Genomic DNA, 18,641 nt, shown 5'->3' on the forward strand with positions numbered 1-18,641 from the left:
CACACACACACACACACACACACACACACACACACACACACACACACACACACACACACACACACACACACACACACACACACACACACACACACACACACACATATATATATATATATATATATAGAGAGAGAGAGAGAGAGAGAGAGAGAGAGAGAGAGAGAGAGAGAGAGAGAGAGAGAGAGAGAGAGAGAGAGAGAGCATGATTTCTACCAATGAACGATTGTCAAGTCTTTGGACTTCAACAAGTCCATTGAGTACCGCCATTTGTAGAGGGTTACTCCATAAACTCCCTAAAGTTTTGACTCAAAGTGAAGAATGGTCAGGTAAACCAACCACATGCTATTAAACTTGACTATGAGAACTTGTGCAACTAAAACAAACTTGGCTCTAAGTTACCATGTGAAAAGTCTTTGAATGCACTACCAGAAAGGTCTTTTAATTGAAGAATGTGCGAAAGCACTCTTTGCTACTTAAATGAAGAGAAAAGAAAAGCTAGGCAGGTACCCAAGGCCCAAGCAACTTCACAAGTCTTGTTAAAGAATGTGCGAAAGTCCACTCTTTGCTACCTAAATGAAGAGAAAAGAAAAGCTAGGCAGGTACCCAAGGCCCAAGCAACTTCACAAGTCTTGTTAAAAGTGGGCTAAGTTCAAGCTCAAAAAGTGCAATTAAATTCAAACATGTCAACTTAAGTACAAAATGTACAGGCTGCTTGATCATCACAACCAAACCTAAAGAAGATGTACTTATGTGGTAATTGTCTTGAAAAAATAGACAGAAAATTTCCTGTCTATATATAATGATTTTCCATCCTTAAAGGAGCTACTGTCAGACTTCTTGCCCATCAATCTTCAGTATTAAGCACAGTCTAGAGCTCCTGCCACACGGAAACAAACAGGTTTGCCTTCTGCAAGTCTTGTTGCTGCCTTCTTATTCTGCTGCAGACGCTAATGTTTTTTATCTTTTGATTTATGAAATTCATCTTGTATCGAATGTGCAAAACTTTTGCTCTAGAAAACTGATCTCCTATCGAATTTGCGAATTTTTAATCTCTGTTTCCCTAAAACGCAATCAATGAAGGTTTGTCCTGGAGCATTATCACGACTGTGATTCGGGAGTATGCTGAAGCTTTCATGCTGAAATAGTGATCCCACTCTGTGCATATTTCACTGAAAAGCTCATTAGCCTTGTTAGTAAGGCAGAAACATAATTATTTATGAATTTCATGTTTTATGTCCGAAAAATGATCTGTAAAACCTATCAGGCTCTGAAACTAGAAGTGGGTTTTTCTAAGTGCCCCCATGCTTCATGTTCGAAAAATGATGTGTAAGACCTGTCAGGCTCTGAAACTAGAAGTGGGTTTCTCTGATGTGAAAGGGTAAATGGCCATTGCACCTCCTCTAATCTGCTAAGCGATCACCTGTTGCGTCTTGCAAGCATCGTCATACTGGGCCATTCAGGGACTTCATTAATGCTTTTGCCAATGAGGAGACTCCTCACATCGTGCGAGAGGATAAACATAGTTGGTGTGGACAATTGGGGGTGTGTGACTCGTTTTGGAACATGGGCCAGATTCCCATGTCTGTTCAGGATTGGTTGAAGATAAACGAAAAATTGGTAGATTAGTCAGAGCTCTCCCATTCCTCAGTCAACCATACATTAGAATCGTTGCAATATGCCATTTCAGCTAGAAGTGAGAAAGCATTGCCTTGCTGTCACAAACATACGATTCACAAGGAACATGTCAGCCTTGCTGAAGGACACATTTCTACACTTGTTTCTCTCTCTTTCTCTCCTCTCTTCAGTTGAATGGCTGTAGAGAATAGCCAACATGTGTGTAGAAGTGAGTGCAGCGATGGAAGCGTGTAAATCTGCTGTCATGAACTGCACAACACAAGAGAGAATAGAAAAGAGAAACACCATGAAAAGAGAAGAACACTGCAAAGAGAACTTACAGAACAAATACTTAGGAAATGGAATCTAGTACAGAAACAACAATGAGTCAGTGGCTGTACGGGCTCTGGCACCGGCTCCCTCTCTCCAATGGAACCTGCTATAGAAGTATGCAAAGCAATACACAGAGGAGGGAGCAGTTGGCCTATAAATAGGCCCTCAGTATGATCAAGTTGGCTAGCAATCTAGCATCAAAATAATAAAGTCATCCAGCAAAATAATGATTAGTCAGCCATACAACAAGTGCAAAAAATAGGTGACTACATCAATACTAGGTATAAATGTGCCCAACCCATTGGGACATGCACAGATTCACACATGGATCGACAAATCCTCTTGCTAGACCACCAAAGTGTGTCCCCCATGTGAAATCGGACTAATTCCACTCTTTGTCAAACAGCTCATCATGAATCTCGATGGCATCATTGCTTGTTCACACTCCCTCTTTGGCATTGGAGAGTTGTGAGGGATGACTTGCACCACCTGTACTAGTGAGTTGGAAGGGAGGCCCCTGTAGCCATTGCTGAAGCCGCATAGCTAGAGCCACAACCTGAATTTATAGATGATGAGGACTTATTGATAGAGTTGTCACCCTTTTGCTATGTTTGCTTCTCCTCCTTCTGTAAAGTTGTAGTCCTGACGAAGATGTCCCTTCTTGCTACAATACTAGCATTGAGACTTCTTTTTCGTTTGCATGCCACCTCTCTCTGAAACTGGAACATGTGAAGTACCAAGAGAAAACATCCTCACAAAATGAAATGAGCCTTCCTTCTTGGAAAGGGTAGTGATTCTTTGATCAAGAACTTAATTACAACAATCAACAAATAAACATAAATTGAAATGCACAAATTACCTTAATAATCTTGGACAGTAGATACCTTGTTGGCCCCAAAACTGATGCCCCTTTTGGTATTTCTTTAACTTCAATTGCCAATGGATATATTACAAGCCGAGATTAGAGGAAAATCTGGTTTTCTTTGTGAGAAAACCCTAAAATTTGCCTACTGCTTGCTCTAGCCTGTATTTAATGCAGTCACCTACTGCCAGGCACTTCCAAAATGCTGTCACTTGATCAACAATGTTGTTGCCAATCCTTCGAAGGTATCTCCTTGCTATCCCATGCCTGTTGAGGCGCCAGATGATTGTCTTCTACATCAAATTGCTATTCTCTAATAAAACAATGGATCAATGGTCCCCTTTCTCTCTCTCTCGTAGGTTGTAAATTGACATAATGGTTGAGACCCAACCCCCAAAAACGTTTTTCTTCGTTTGCATGGGTAGTTTTACCGAGTGGCAGCCTTCTAAACCCATTTTTCATTATCTAGCTATTTATTAATTTTCAAAATCAAATAATATTGAAAATTAATTTAGGCCCTTTTGACCATGCCCAAAATTAAATGTGCCCATCCATTATTAAATGGGCTATGCCATTTGCAATCTATAGTAGTCCCCAACCTCAGTTGACCCTTAGACTGTCATTAATTAATTAACTAATGCTAGTCTCTAGTGCACCACTAAGACTTATTGGCCAAACAATAGTCCTAGGGTCAAAATTGACACCAACTGACCACCAAAACCTAATTGGCATAACTTATCACAACTTTTGCCTTCATTGCATCCTCGAGGTCTTTGGCCTATTACCATGAAATAACTGCCATGTGCATCACGTGCTAAACAATCTTGCACATTTTATTAATATCTTAATCAAATGTTATTGGCAAGATTGGAACATCTCAAAATTTCATGTCTCCGTGACAAAGCTCCCCCTTGAAATCCCTGCAATCGTCCTTGATTGCATTGCATTGTGCAAAAGGAAAAGCATACTACACTGGAATTTGCATAAGGAATCATAGCCACAATATTGGCCACGATTGTCTAACCATGCCGTATGCCCCAATCCTGCTGAAAATTTCCAACTAGCATAAACATGATATAAATTTGACAAACAGTCCAAAACTATTGCTAGAAACCCATTGGATGTATCCATAACTCATGTTTCTCAATTGTTCTAACTTCACAACCATAGTAAAGTATATTTTTTCTTAGCATAAACCATGGCTGAAACTATCAATGGCATCTACTAACATGTTACTCTCCATGGAACCAGCTATAAGCCATTGAAAACTGAGTATAAAGTGATCATTTACTGATCTAAGAATTGATCACAAACTGCTATAAATGTGATCCCAAACTGATCACATATTCATTGCAAAAATTGATTAGCAATTGATGCAAAAACTGATGCAGAACTGATCCCAAAGTGACTGTAAACGGTTCTCAAACTGATCAAAAACTGAATTGAAATTGATCAGAATTTGATCTCAAAGTTGAGGTAAAATCTCATGCCCAATTGATCATGAATTGATCCCAAATTGATACAAAAGTATAGTCTCAAAGCATCAGTAACAACCATACTCACTTGCATACATCTCACAGTGACTAGTACATTGAGGAGTGACCCCATGGTAGACATACTGTTAGCATAGTACCTTGGATGCATGCTGAATACATTTGAGATCTAGTATGTATTAGAGCCGTCCACAATTGGAGGAGTGGAAGTGCTACCTTCCCTTTGAGCATCAAGCAATACTCTGGACTCTCAGAGTGAAGCAATTTTGAAGCGAATGACCAAGACAAAGAGTGAACGGAGAGGAAAGAGAGGGAGAAAGAGACAGCGAAATGCAGAAAATCTGCAATGTAGAATGCTGTATAAGGATGCAGAAATATACACAGATGCAGAGAGAATGTTTGCGTATGACTTTGCCTCGATGATCTTAGTCTCCGTCAGCCCCGAGGATAGTCTCCACGGTCTACGGTCTGAAATCTGAGAGAGCAACTATGTGAGACTGCAGAAATCAGGGCCAATAGATAGGCCAAGAAATAATGCCATAAATAATGCAGGCGTCCGATGTGCATTGATTGATTGTAGCAAAACTAGCCGACTTTGCCATGTGGCACCTGTGTTCCCTGCCGCCTTTGTTGTACGGACTGATTGCCATGTGGACTACCTGGTACAACTGCAGAGAAACTGCTCAGATCTGAAATTGCGTGGCTAGGAAACGCCAATCTCTAACATCGCCTCTTAGAATCTAGACATAGCAAAAGGCTAAGGGATCTGGAGTATTGTCAAAGTAAAGCTTGAGGAAGCGCCTTGGTAAACAAATCGGCAAGATTGTCCTTTGTCTTGCAATAGACTAGGGAAATGGTCGCATCTAGAATCTTCTCCTGAATGAAATGATACTGGATCTCAATATGCTTCGTTCGAGCACGAAACACAAGATTCTTGGCTAAGGCAATGCAACTCTCATTGTCGCATTGTAGAACAATAGGACCTTTTTTTGGGCAGCCAAGCTCCTCTAGGAGCCTGTGAAGCCACACTATCTCACATGTAGTAGAAGATGCTGCCTGCTACTTTAACTCAGTCGAAGAGAGGGCAACTGTGGGTTGCTTCTTGCTGCTCCATGAAATAGCACTAGCACCAAGGTAAATCAATAACTTGTTGTGGACCTCTGATAATCCACATCACCAGCCCAATTGGAATCACTCCATCCTATAAGTACCAAGGCCAGAGCACTTGTAGCAGCGGGATAATAGATCCCAATGTTAGGAGTCCCCTGTAGGAATCACAAAATCCTCTGAGCAGCCTGCTAATGAACCCAACGAGTACATCTATAACATAATATAAGTCAACACGAGTATTAAGAAGCCAGATCAAGGAGCCGACCAACTGCCTATAATGGGTAGCATTCGCCAAAGGAGAATCGGAATCAGCTGTAGCCTTCCAATTGGGGCCATAGGAGTTGTAAAAGACTTACATCCCTCCATCTCCAAAAAGTAAATTTCATGCAAAAAGAATTAACTTTTCTTGTCTTATGCTTACACAGTTCATTGAACACAATATCCAAATGTCTTCTGTGCTCTGTCTCATTCTTTGAATAGACAATCATGTCATTAAATAAAGTGTTTTACAAATCTTTTATCTGGCGTAAAGATGCGATCCATTATCCGATTAGCAGTGTACCATTGAAGGATTTAAACTTCACTACTTGTCCACCCTCATCATAGTCTTTTGTTGCCCCTTGGATGTCAAGTTGTAATAGACTGGCTGTTGCAAAAAGGGTGCATTTGTTGAAATTACATCAAAACCAATACAAATGGAGTATTTGCACGACCAACACTCATTCCTTGAGCTCCATAATGTCAAGAATCGCGTGGTGGAGGGGGTTGCTCAAGATGCTGCGCCGAACACATACAGAATGCACAAGGAGAAGCTCACTCAAGAGACAAGTAGAGAGATGGAGGCCAAAACGTTTTCTTGCTGGTTTCTTCTTCTTCTTCCACACTCTTTACAATGTACACAAAGTATAGATAAGATACAACATAAAAGGAAAGTGGCCTACTAAGTCAAACAATGCATAACCGACTACACTAGTCGACTGGCGCTATAACTATGCCAGCTGTAAATAGGTGTAACAACCTAAATATAATAAGTAATGAGTCAGTGGCCATGTGAGGTGCATAATGACCACCGACGTGCTAAGTATAGACGTGTGGACCTATCTAACCAGGCGGTCCATCATCAATGTCCGCATGTGTTGAGCTTGTCATCTCAACACTCCCCCTCAAGCTCAACTGCATCTCTGCAACTCCAAGTAAGCTTCGAAACTTTTGAAGCTTCTCTGTACCCAAGGCCTTCGTAAAGATGTCAGCTATCTGATCCTGTGTGCTGACATACACCAAGTCAATCTCACCTACTAGTACCTTCTCTCTCACAAAGTGGTAGTGTACCTCAATATGTTTTGTCCTGGCATGGAACACAGGGTTCCTCGCCAACTGTATACTGCTCATGTTGTCACAATAAATGACAACTGGACCTTCCACCTGCACATCCAAATCAGCCAATAGCTTTTGCAGCCATACTACCTCACATGCTGCAACAGCAACACCTCTATACTCAGCCTCTGTACTCGACAAAGCAACTGTAGATTGCTTTTTGCTGCTCCATGCAACTGCTGCACTACCAAGAGAGAACATGTATCCGCTGGTAGATCTTCTATCAGACATACTACCAGTCCAATCTGCATCTGTGTATCCAAACACCTGTACATCTGTACCTGCCTCATAGAAAAGTCCATAATGTAATGTGGACTTCACATATCTCAATATGCGTCTGACTGCATCCAAATGTGGCTTTCTAGGTACTTGCATAAACTGACTCACAAGACCAACAGCATAGCTCAAGTCTGGCCTTGTAATGGTCATGTAGATCAAACTCCCCACTATCCTCCTGAACATAGTAGGGTCTTCTATCTCATCCCCAATATCAGCACTCAGCTTTACATTCTGCTCCAACGGGACTGAAAGTGGTTTGCATGCAGTCATACCATACTTGGACAACATATCCAAGCCATACTGTCTTTGGAACAGCCATATACCATCATCACATCTGATCACCTCAATGCCAAGGAAGTACCTTAGCTCACCTAAATCCTTCATCTCAAACTTCATCTTCAAATAGCCCTTGACTTCAGCAATCCCACTATCACTATCACCTGTAATAATCAAGTCATCCACATAGATGACTATGATGACCAAACCTGCATCTCCCTTTCTCACATAAAGTGAGTGATCAGCATCAGAAACATAAAAGCCAATATTGACAAGATACTCTCTGATCTTGTCAGACCATGCTCTTGGTGCTTGCTTGAGTCCATAGAGTGCCTTCTTCAACCTGCACACATACGTGGGATGCTCTAAATCTTCATAACCTGCTGGCTGATCCATATACACTTCTTCCTGCAAATCACCATGCAAGAAGGCATTCTTTACATCCATTTGCTGCAACCTCCAACCTTTGGCTGCTGCCAAAGCAATCACACATCTGACAGTTGCCATCCTAGCAACTGGACTGAAGGTTTCATCATAATCTATGCCATATGTTTGGGCATAGCCTTTTGCAACCAGCCTAGCTTTGTACCTGCTAATAGAACCATCTGCATTGTGCTTAATCTTATAAACCCACTTACATCCAATAGCTTTCTTTCCCTTTGGCAATGATACTAGATCCCAAGTCTTATTGGCCTCTAATGCAGCCATCTTCTCATCCATTGCTGCATCCCAATGAGCATGACCAACAGCCTCCTCAAAACATGTGGGCTCAACATCCTCAACTAGTTTCACCATATAAGCATAATGGTGAGCTGTATAACCCTCAAAACCAAATCTTTTAACAGGGTATCTCACCCTGCTAGACCTGCGTACCACTGGATCACTCAATGGAGTCTTTGCATTAACATGTGCTCTCTGCACACCTGGAGTCCTCACTGAAGGAATGCCAAGCTCATCATCCAAGCTCTCTGAGCCACTGGAGTCTCCATCAAGAACTGCATCAATGCCTTCTGACACTTTATTCTTTCCTTTGTCTTTACCTGTAGTGCTACTAGATGCACTCGAAGATGTAGAGGTACTCCTTAGTCTCCCAGACCAAGGACTACCAGATGATGTCTCTGGTCCACTAAGAGTCCGTGATTCTTGCCTTTCAGCCTGCACATGAGTATCATGATCATCATCAACATCCAATGCATCACCACTAGATGCATACCAACTGCTCATTTCATCAAAGATGACATCCCTGCTCACTCTGAACTTACATGTGACAGGGTTGTAACAGCGATACCCTTTTTGCTCTAAAGAGTATCCAATAAAGATACACTTTTCAGCCTTTGGATCCAGTTTCTTCCGCAACTCATCTGGCACATGAACATACGCAATGCAGCCAAATACTTTCAAGTGTGAAACATCAGGCTTCTTACCTGTAAAACATTCTTCGGGGGTTATACCATGAATTGCAGCTGTGGGAGTTCTGTTCATAATATAAACAGTAGTATGAACAGCCTCAGACCAAAAATGCTTAGGCATATTCTTTTCAGCCATCAAGGCGCGTGCAACTTCTGCAATATGCCTGTTTTTCCTTTCTGCAACCCCATTTTGCTGTGGGGTATACCTGCATGTGAACTGTCTCTTTATCCCATGAGACCTCAGAAAATCACTGAACTCATTTGAGAGGTACTCTCCCCCTCCATCTGACCTCAGGCACTTTACTTTCAAGCCTGTTTCTCTTTCAACTGCAGCCTTGAAAGTTATAAAGTGCTCAAAAGCTTCACTCTTTTCCTTCATAAAATATACCCACATCTTTCTAGAACAATCATCAATGAATGTGACAAAGTATGAACTGCCTCCAAGAGATACATTTTGTGTAGGCCCCCAAATGTCTGTATGCACAACATCAAGGATATTTCTGCTTACATCTCTGTCATGTGAAAAGGGTTGTCTTGCCTGCTTACCAAACTGACATGCTTCACATACCTTCTGAAATTCTGCAACTTTAAAAGTAGGCAAACCTGTAACCAACCCTTTGGACTGCATTAATTTCAGCCTTTGTACATTTGCATGTCCAATGCGTTTGTGCCAAATTTCAATGTCTGCAACAACACCTTTTCCTTTGGCATACATAGCAGCATTCATAGTAGGAATTCCAGCATCTAGAGTGAACATACGTCCAACTCTACTTCCCTTTGCTACCAACCTGCACTTGTCATTGAAGTCTTCTACAAAGCAGCCCTTTGCATTAAATCTGACTTGCAACCCTTGCTCTACCATTTGACTGACTGACACCAAGTTCTTTGTAATAGATGGCACATGCAATACATCTGAAAGACTCTTTGTCTTACCATCATGCAAGGACAAGGGAACTTTTCCAATGTGTGAAATTGGGTGGCATGAGTCATCACCCGTCTGCACATAACCTGCATTCTGCAAATCCTGCATCTCTCCAAACCATTCTGCATGGCTGGTCATATGATTGGATGCACCTGAATCAACATACCAAACATATTCATGTGTTCCCTTTCCTGTGACAGCATTCAGCATATGCTGCATAACGAACAAACGTTCATTTTTGTCTTCATTCTGTCGTAAAGACGATGCATAGTTTCCTTGCTGCAACTTACCACTGCGGATATCATCTCTCTTAGCATAACATTGGGCTGCAATATGACCTGTTTTGCCACAGTAGTGGCACACAATACCAGAGTTGTTAGAACCTCTGTTCTGCCATCCACCTCTTCCTCTAAAGCTCCCCCTGCCTCTAAAGTTACCACGATCTCCTGAAACCTGCATATCGCCAAATTGCTGATTCAATCTGTTTTGCTGGTTATCACTACCACGTCCTGTACCACGGCCTCTTGAAGAGAACCTGCCACGTCCCCTTCCTGAACTGGAGTAGAAAGCTTGGACCTGTTCACCACTTCTTTCAGATGTCTCACTCTGTATGTTGATCTCTTCAGTGATCATAAGGGAGACCAACTCATCGAAATCTGGAAATGGCTTTTTGACATATACAGAAGTTACAAAAGACTTCCAAGCCTTTTCATTGTTAAGTCCACCCAAGGTAGACGACACCAAATCATCATCATCGGGCATTGCATCAATCGCTGCCAATGCATCTGCAATGCTTCTTACCTTCAGTGCATACTCATTGATAGACATCTTCCCTTTCTTTAATGTATTCAACTCTTGCTTGAGTTGAATCTTTCGTGCCTTTGTATTTACAGAAAATATACTTTCAAGTATGGTCCAAGCTGCATATGCATTCTCTGCATTTCTAATGTGTCCCAGCATATTATTGTTAATTACTGCAGACAACCAATACATGACCTTCTTGTCTTTTGCATTCCATTCCTTTCGTGCCTTTGTCTCTTCTGCAGTTGGAGGATCACTCACCTCCGGCTCCTTTTCTTCACCTGAAACAAACTCGTAGAGGTCTTTTCCAATAAGGAAGTTCGTGACACGGAACTTCCATGAAGGGTAGTTGTTCTTGTCGAGCTTCTCAATGATAGGGCTTCCACTGTTCTCTGCCATTATCACAAAATTAATACCAATAGCAAGTAAATCTTCTGCAACGCTGGACCTGTAGTACACAGCAATACACCAGACAGCCTTTTTCACTGTCTACTCAACAAAACATGCAATCTGCAACCTGTTTGCAGATAAACCTTGTGTTTACTCACTGGTAAACACCTTTGAACTTACAGATCTGAAATCTGTAACCTGCGCACCCACTTTCGGTCAATACAGTCGAAGTCACAGCGTACCCTGAAACTGATGTCCGCAACCTTGCGGCTCTAAAACGGGCTCTGAAACGGCCTCAAATGCCCAAAATCACTGCGGGAAAGCCCTAAAGGGCCTATCTGCAGAATACACAGTGTTCTTCGCGCACACCAAATCTCACTGCAATCTGAGATTTTTGCTCTGCCCTGCTTCCAGTGCCTCCACAGGCACTATCGAAGAGAAAGAGTTGAAGGATGGGAGAGCTTCTTACCCGTGGCTTGCTTGCTCGAACCTTGCTTCTTCTCCTTTGCTTCAACCTTCGAAATCAGCCTCTCTCAATGGTGCGGCTCTGATACCATGTCAAGAATGTGGAGGGGGTTGCTCAAGATGCTGCGCCGAACACACACAGAATGCACAAGGAGAAGCTCACTCAAGAGACAAGAAGAGAGATGGAGGCCAAAACGTTTTCTTGCTGGTTTCTTCTTCTTCTTCCACACTCTTTACAATGTACACAAAGTATAGATAAGATACAACATAAAAGGAAAGTGGCCTACTAAGTCAAACAATGCATAACCGACTACACTAGTCGACTGGCGCTATAACTGTGCCAGCTGTAAATAGGTGTAACAACCTAAATATAATAAGTAATGAGTCAGTGGCCATGTGAGGTGCATAATGACCACCGACGTGCTAAGTATAGACGTGTGGACCCATCTAACCAGGCGGTCCATCATCAATGTCCGCATGTGTTGAGCTTGTCATCTCAACACATAAGCATTCGGGGACGCATATGCATTACCAAACATGCTACTTTGTGCCCTAGGCATCAAACCAATGCTGCCATACATAGGGTTTTGCACATTTCCAGCCATACCCAAATACATTGGCCCTTGCACACCATGCATTGGTTGCTGTATACCATAGGGATTTGTGCCATACATTCCCGTATGTAGTCCCTGTCCAACCATAGCATGAAAAATCATGCTTCCACCAAAGTATCTTGGCTGTCCCATCGTAGCATGCATACCCAACTGTCCAAAATCCATTGGATGGCACTTCCATGACGGACTTGCATTTGCATTCCTTGCCCCATAGATACCAACTGTTTTGTTTCATTAGCATCTTTGGGAGCTTCAAGTGAAGGCTTTGGTATTACCTTTGATGCACCTTGTTGTCCCAAAGGTGTAGAAAATGACTTCTTCTTACCCTTGCTATCCTTCTTCGGAGCATTAAAAAATCGGATGAATTGAGGATCCTTTTTCAATTCAGCAAAGAGATTTGCTGCTATCCTTATCCAATTTTGAACTGGTCATTAAATTCCTTTTCACTTTGCTGGTCATTAGCCTCATTATTCCTTGGAGGCCCTGCATCTTGCCCAACAACAACATTTTTAGCTTGTTGTCCATAGTCTGAGCCTTGTCCAAGATTAGGCATTGCATTTTCTTCTTCTCCATGTGAGTGTCCATACTGAGAGGCATCATCACTACTTGATTTCATCTCATTGTATGAAGACATATTGCTGTAATTTCTCAGCCGATAAACAAAAATCAGCACTAGTACGAAGCTTTGGATTGCAATTAGGTACCTGAAGTCTACCAAAGCAAAGAATTGAGTGGTATCCCAGCAATGGAACCATGAAACCAACCTTCCTTCTTGGAAAGGGTGGTAATTCCTTGATCAAACACTTAATTACAATAATCAGCAAATAAACATAAATTAAAATGCACAATTTATCTTAATAATGTTGGATAGTAGACACCCTGTTGGCCTCAAAATTGGCACCCCTTTCGGTATTTCTTTAACTTCAATTCCCAATGTATATATTATAAGCCAAGATTCCATGATCTCCTTGGTTGATCCAAAGGTCCCTTGCTAATCCAACAAGCAGTAGGTAATTCACCCCTTAATTTTTATCTAAGACTTGCTTTAATTGGACCCCAACTGGCCAAATGCTGCCCCAAATTTACAATGGATGGATGGGCATTTGAAATCCTTGACAATACAATAAATTCCAGTTGTTGATTTTAGTGTACGATGCCTTATCCTATCGGCACGGGTCTTAAGGTGGTTGCTAAATCCTAATTTCTGCAGAAATTTAGGGTTTACAACAGAGATTCCTCTGCTGTCCACCAAATTTGGTTGAGATGTGTTTAAAATGGTTGAGAAATACTGAGATCTTGTGAGAATGGGTCGGAGAAGGTGAGAGAAAGCCAAGATGAGAGAGAAATTTGATTTTCTTTGCGAGAAAACCCTAAATGCGCCAACTCTAGCTTGCATTTAATGCAGCCACCTATTGCCAGGCACCTCCAAAATGCTGTCATGTGATCACAACAATGCTGTTGCTAGCCCCCTAGAAGGTGTCTCCCTGCTATCCCCTGCTTGTTGAGTTCTTAGATGGCTGTTCTCTGTAGTAAATTGCTATTCTTTGATAAAAAAATGGACCAACAGCTCCCTCTCTCTCACACCCAAGTTGTTAACTGACTGAATGGTTGAGATCCAATCCCCAAAAACGTTTTCTTAGTTTGCATAGGCATTTTTTGCCAAGTGGCAGCCTTCTAAACCCATTTTTTAGCATTATCCAACCATTTATTAATTTCAGAATTAAATAATCATGATAATTAATTTCAGCCCTTTTGACCGTGCCCAAAATTAAATGTGCCCATCCATATTAAACTGACTAGGCCATTTGCAACTTGGAGTGGTCCCCAACTTGTGTTGACCCTTGCACTGATATTAATTAATTAATTAATGCTAGTCCCTAGTGTCACCACTGACACTTATTGGCCAAATAATTGTCCTAGGATCAAAATTGACACCAACTGACCACCAAAACCCAGTTAGCATAACTTATCACAACTTTTGCCTTTGATACCCACCGCATTCTTGGGCCCGAGTCTTTGGCCTATTACCATGAAATAATTGCCATATGCATCACATCTGCTAAATAACCTTGCACATTTGATTAATATCTTAATTAAATTTCACGTCCCCGTGACACAAAATTTGAATCTAAACACAACAAGTCTCCAACACAACATTGGTAGTTGAGCAAACAATGTTTGCGTGTTGGTTATCATAGTATTAGTAATTGGAGGAGCCATGATGAGGTAGAGATAGAGAAGGTGAGCAGAGGCAAGGGATCGAGAGGGATAGATGCGTGCCAGAAATTCAGACCCACAATAGTTTCAAGAGCTTAAGCAGTAAGGAAATCGCATAGAGAATGCATCCACAATAAATAATGTGGTTTATGGAGATACAACAAACTGATTACACAAGATCCCTCTGCAAAGTTTTGTAGTGAATCAAAAAGCGGATCAGAAAACAACATTTTCTGCACAGAGAGATAACATAGGAATGAACAGACCAAAATGTAGCCAAAACAAGAAAAGAAGCATAGTTTTCAGACTACAAAACAGTCAGCCTGCATAGGGTCAAAACCTGAAAACACAGATTTGATGATGGGGAATCAGCAGTTCCCTACCAGTCCATGGGTCACTCAATGGAGAAAAAAGAGGAGACTGAAAACAGAAATTGCTGCAGTCAAAGTGCAGATCAGCCTACAAGCCAAGAGCCAAGAGTGGTGATCACACAATAATGTGCACAACAGGGCCTTGACTCCGATAGATACGACTCAGTTGCCTTAGCCCTGAAGAGTTCTTAGTGCAATTCACACTAAGTCACTTCATAACCACCATGACCAATGCTACTAGTGCCTGTCCAGATGTCCAAGGATTAGATACTATGTATGTTGTTATGCAGTTGCGTATGGATGCTTATCATGGCATTGAGTATCATACTTTTTGGGCAACTGTGATTTAGATTACACTTGTGGACATGTTCATGGCAGCAGCAGTGCCAATGTTGCTTCGGGTCTTTTGTGTTAGGTTTGCACTAATTAGTGCATTAATTCCTATTTTACTCTGCTTAAAACAGCTACAAAAAGCATTAATTGCTGAATACAAAAAAGAAATGGCCTTAATTTTGAATAGTTGGACAAATGCACCAAAATCCTATGTAAATAGAGTCACTTATGGCATCCACTTATCCTTTATTCCTTCCACACAACAGCCTTCAACCCTCATATTGCTGCCCACACCCCATGCAGAGCTACTGCTAGCCTCATTCAGCTGTCACCATCATTTCAGCCTATTGCTGCCTGTTGGATGATAGTGCCATCATGGAGGACCTGCTGCCAGCTGTCAAACCAGCCCACTGTCACCATCAGTGTGACAGCCGCTGCCTGTTGTCGTCATGAACCCAACTGCTTCGGCTTGTGTTTTGGAGTCTATACTTGCTTTGTTTACTGCCTAGACAGGCTGCCCAGCTGACATCATTATCAACCCTGCTATAAGACCTGCTGATGTCATCACCTGGAGTCCTGGATCATCACAGCTGCATTTTCAGTCGCCTCCCATGTGTTTTGCTGCAGCCTAGCATTATGCCATCCAAATGACTGTCGAGGACTGTATTTTGCTCCATTTGCTGTCATTGACATCATCATCCTGCCTGGTGGGCTGCTGCGACTGCATCTTGGGATGTGCCACAAGTATGACACACTCTTGGGGCTGTTCGCAGCATCTCTGACACCACTCTCAGCTCTCTTCATCCTCAGTCTCTGAGACATGGAGGTTGGAGGCTCCTTATATATTCAGCATATTACTCATTTATTCATTCATCTGAGAATTCTACATATTGAGTCCCACACATTCTGTTTGATGTACACTTTACTGCCTAGACAGGCTGCCCAGCTGACATCATTATCAACCCTGCTATTAGACCTGCTGATGTCATCACCTGGAATCCTGGATCATCACAGCTGCATTTTCAGTCGCCTCCCATGTGTTTAGCTGCAGCCCAGCATTATACCATCCGAATGACTGTCGAGGACTGTATTTTGCTCTGTTTGCTGTCATTGACATCATCATCCTGCCTGGTGGGCTGCTGCGACTGCATTTTGGGATGTGCCACAAGTACGACACACTCTTGGGGCTGTTCGCAGCATCTCTGACACCACTCTCATCTCTCTTCATCCTCAGTCTCTGAGACATGGAGGTTGGAGGCTCCTTCTATATTCAGCATATTACTCATTTATTCATTCATCTGAGAATTCTACATATTGAGTCCCACACGTTCTGTTTGATGTACACTTTCGGTCTCTCTATCTGTGCTTTGAGCTTTTCTTTACAATTACTTGTGTAGTTCATAATGCCTTGCTGTACACCCTCACCTAAGGTTCCCCTAAGAAATTACGTTTCGGTTTTATTGGAAGGGAAGAATTGAGAAATGAGGCAATCAACTTCAAAACATACCTTCTTCAGATTAAGAGCTAAGCTGTCAAGAAGAAGTACAGGTAGCACAATGGCAAGAAGCTATCTGACCCATTATTGACTGACAGCGAAAACATATTTGTACTCTAGTATAGTAGGCTAACGTAAGGGGCTGTTTTGATTTATCAGCAAAGTGATGATTTCTGATTTCTGATATATATTATATATTGAAATGTTCCGTTTGTAGTATTGAGTCTTGTCCAGTCTATTGCATTGTTTCCTTTGCAGGTCAAGTCTTGTCTATTGCACAGTTTCCATGGTGCTGTGGAGTCTGGTCTACTTAGTGTTGAATCTTCTCTTATAGGTATTTTTGTACATGTAGTAGACACAGCTTCTCAATGTGTGAGGGTAACATTCTAATCAACTTGCAGAAATTGCAGGTGTAAAGGAAGATGGCAAAAGGACTCATTGATATTGAGAAACATTTCGCATTTTATGGGGCCTATCATGCTCATCCTATAAATGTTCTGATTCATATCTTGTTCGTTTGGCCAATTTATTTCACAGTCCTCCTTCTCCTCGCATTTTCACCTCCGTTTTGCCCATTTCCATTGCCGTCTGGTGTATTACCTTTCCAACAGTATATGGTGATCAATTGGAGTTTCCTTGGTGCAGCCAGCTATGCACTATTTTATGCTTCATTAGATAAAAAAGCAGGGTCTCTTGCAGCCTTGCTTTGCTTAGTCTGCTGGATTGGGAGTAATGTGCTTGCTCAGAGATTGGGATTTGCTTTTGGATGGAAGGTGATTTCCTTTGTACTCCAACTTTTCATTGATAAGGACTTGATGAGTGCCATTGGTTGATTGAGGTGATCTTCTGTCAAGTTATTGGTTTAAGCATTTCTGCACCTTTTTGGTACTGCAGGTAGTGCTTGTGTCACAAGCAATTTGTTGGACCGGCCAGTTCATTGGACATGGGGTTTTTGAGGTAATTTTCCAGCATGTTTGTACTTGGTTCTCTCTCTCAAAGAAGCAATTACTTAAGTTCTATTGAGGCAGTGCTCTTTAATGTTGGAAAATACGGCATGCAGAGACGGAGCCCTGCTCTTCTGGACAATATTTTTCAAGCATTTGTTATGGCTCCTTTTTTTGTTCTACTTGAGGTTTGGAATCATAATCAAATACACCTTGTTTCATTTAACAAATTTCTGGTGTCTCTCTCATGTCGGCAGCTGTTGTGTGCTTCAGTACAAGTTTACCATATGACAAATTTTTTGTGTGGTCTTGTATGACAGCTAGTATGTTGACCGGAAAATCTTAATGCAGGTACTTCAATTTATGTTCAACTATGAGCCTTATCCTGGATTCCGTAAGAGTGTTCAAAGCAGGGTGCAGGCAAACATTGTTCAGTGGAAGGCAAAGAAAGCCACTCGAAAGGCAGCATGAGCTACTTTGAACAGTTAAAGGGTGTATTAATCTCTCCATACAAGCACGAGTCTCTGCATTAAAGATTGTAACTACAGAGCGATGAGCTGCTCCTGCCCGTGTGTTCTTTGTGTGCCTAATGGATTAGCAATAAGACACTCAAAGAGGTTGTTGTGCGATGCCCTTGTCCATCAGATGGAATAAAGACATGGTGTTTTTTTAATAATGCATCAGTGTATAAAAGAAGAAAGACATTTACACACCGTTATGGGTGCATCTTTGGGTCGTGACTTGACTGCTACCTTAAAGATATTACATTCATTCCCAGTGCTGTTCAGCAGAACCTTTTCCACAGTATGCCTATGACATCTATCACTGTCCGTTATGATGATATCACTGTCCATTACATATCATCATAATCTGGATATTTTATGATCAACAGTAATAACATTAGTCAAATGATGAGATGTCAGCCATGGCACAAATGACATAATCAAGAACAGGATCACTGCATGGAAATCCCCTTGCAAGGGCAAGAGTTGCAAGCAAACACCGCCATCTCCTTGCTAGTGCGAGCAATGCAACAAGCTTAGGTCATGTGAGAGCGCCAACTTTTGATTGTTAGGCCAACAAATTGGGGGTGTAAATTTTAACGTGTGAAGTTGTTTAAAGCCTTCGAAAATGGGCCGATGTCACAGGGCAAGCCTTGCATGCAGAAAGCGCCCAATCGCTAGCAGTTATCATCTCCTTACTGGCGTGGGCTAACGAGGTTCTTGGTTTGGAATTCAACTAGAATGGTGGCGAAGGAGATTACAGAGGTGAGGTCAATTCCACCACAATCAATGGCATTTGCCATTGCCCCAATGCATGCATGGCTTTGAATTATGGT

The 18,641-nt window shown here is 41.9% G+C and overlaps 1 protein-coding gene across 3 annotated transcripts; it reads left to right on the forward strand.

Annotated features, from left to right (window-relative positions):
- The first annotated feature begins 691 nt into the window (after window positions 1–691).
- Window positions 692–18,139, forward strand: LOC148009163 (2-hydroxy-palmitic acid dioxygenase MPO1-like). Of its 3 annotated transcripts, XM_087673741.1 has the most exons (6): window positions 692–898; window positions 16,617–16,692; window positions 16,769–17,131; window positions 17,253–17,315; window positions 17,419–17,490; window positions 17,654–18,139. In XM_087673741.1, the coding sequence occupies exons 3-6, from the start codon at window positions 16,781–16,783 to the stop codon at window positions 17,771–17,773; spliced, it is 606 nt and encodes a 201-aa protein (XP_087529867.1). In that variant the 5' UTR covers window positions 692–898; window positions 16,617–16,692; window positions 16,769–16,780; the 3' UTR covers window positions 17,774–18,139. The 3 variants fall into 3 exon arrangements, with proteins under 3 accessions (XP_087529867.1, XP_087529866.1, XP_087529865.1); XM_087673740.1 differs by lacking the exon at window positions 16,617–16,692 and having other exon boundaries at window positions 16,760–17,131; XM_087673739.1 differs by lacking the exon at window positions 16,617–16,692 and having other exon boundaries at window positions 693–898; window positions 17,654–18,138.
- Window positions 18,140–18,641: the final 502 nt, after the last annotated feature.

This window comes from Lygodium microphyllum, unplaced genomic scaffold (assembly GCF_053477565.2).
Source record: "Lygodium microphyllum isolate KBCC unplaced genomic scaffold, Lygodium_microphyllum_v1.1.10 scaffold_35, whole genome shotgun sequence".
Lineage (NCBI taxonomy): Eukaryota > Viridiplantae > Streptophyta > Polypodiopsida > Schizaeales > Lygodiaceae > Lygodium > Lygodium microphyllum.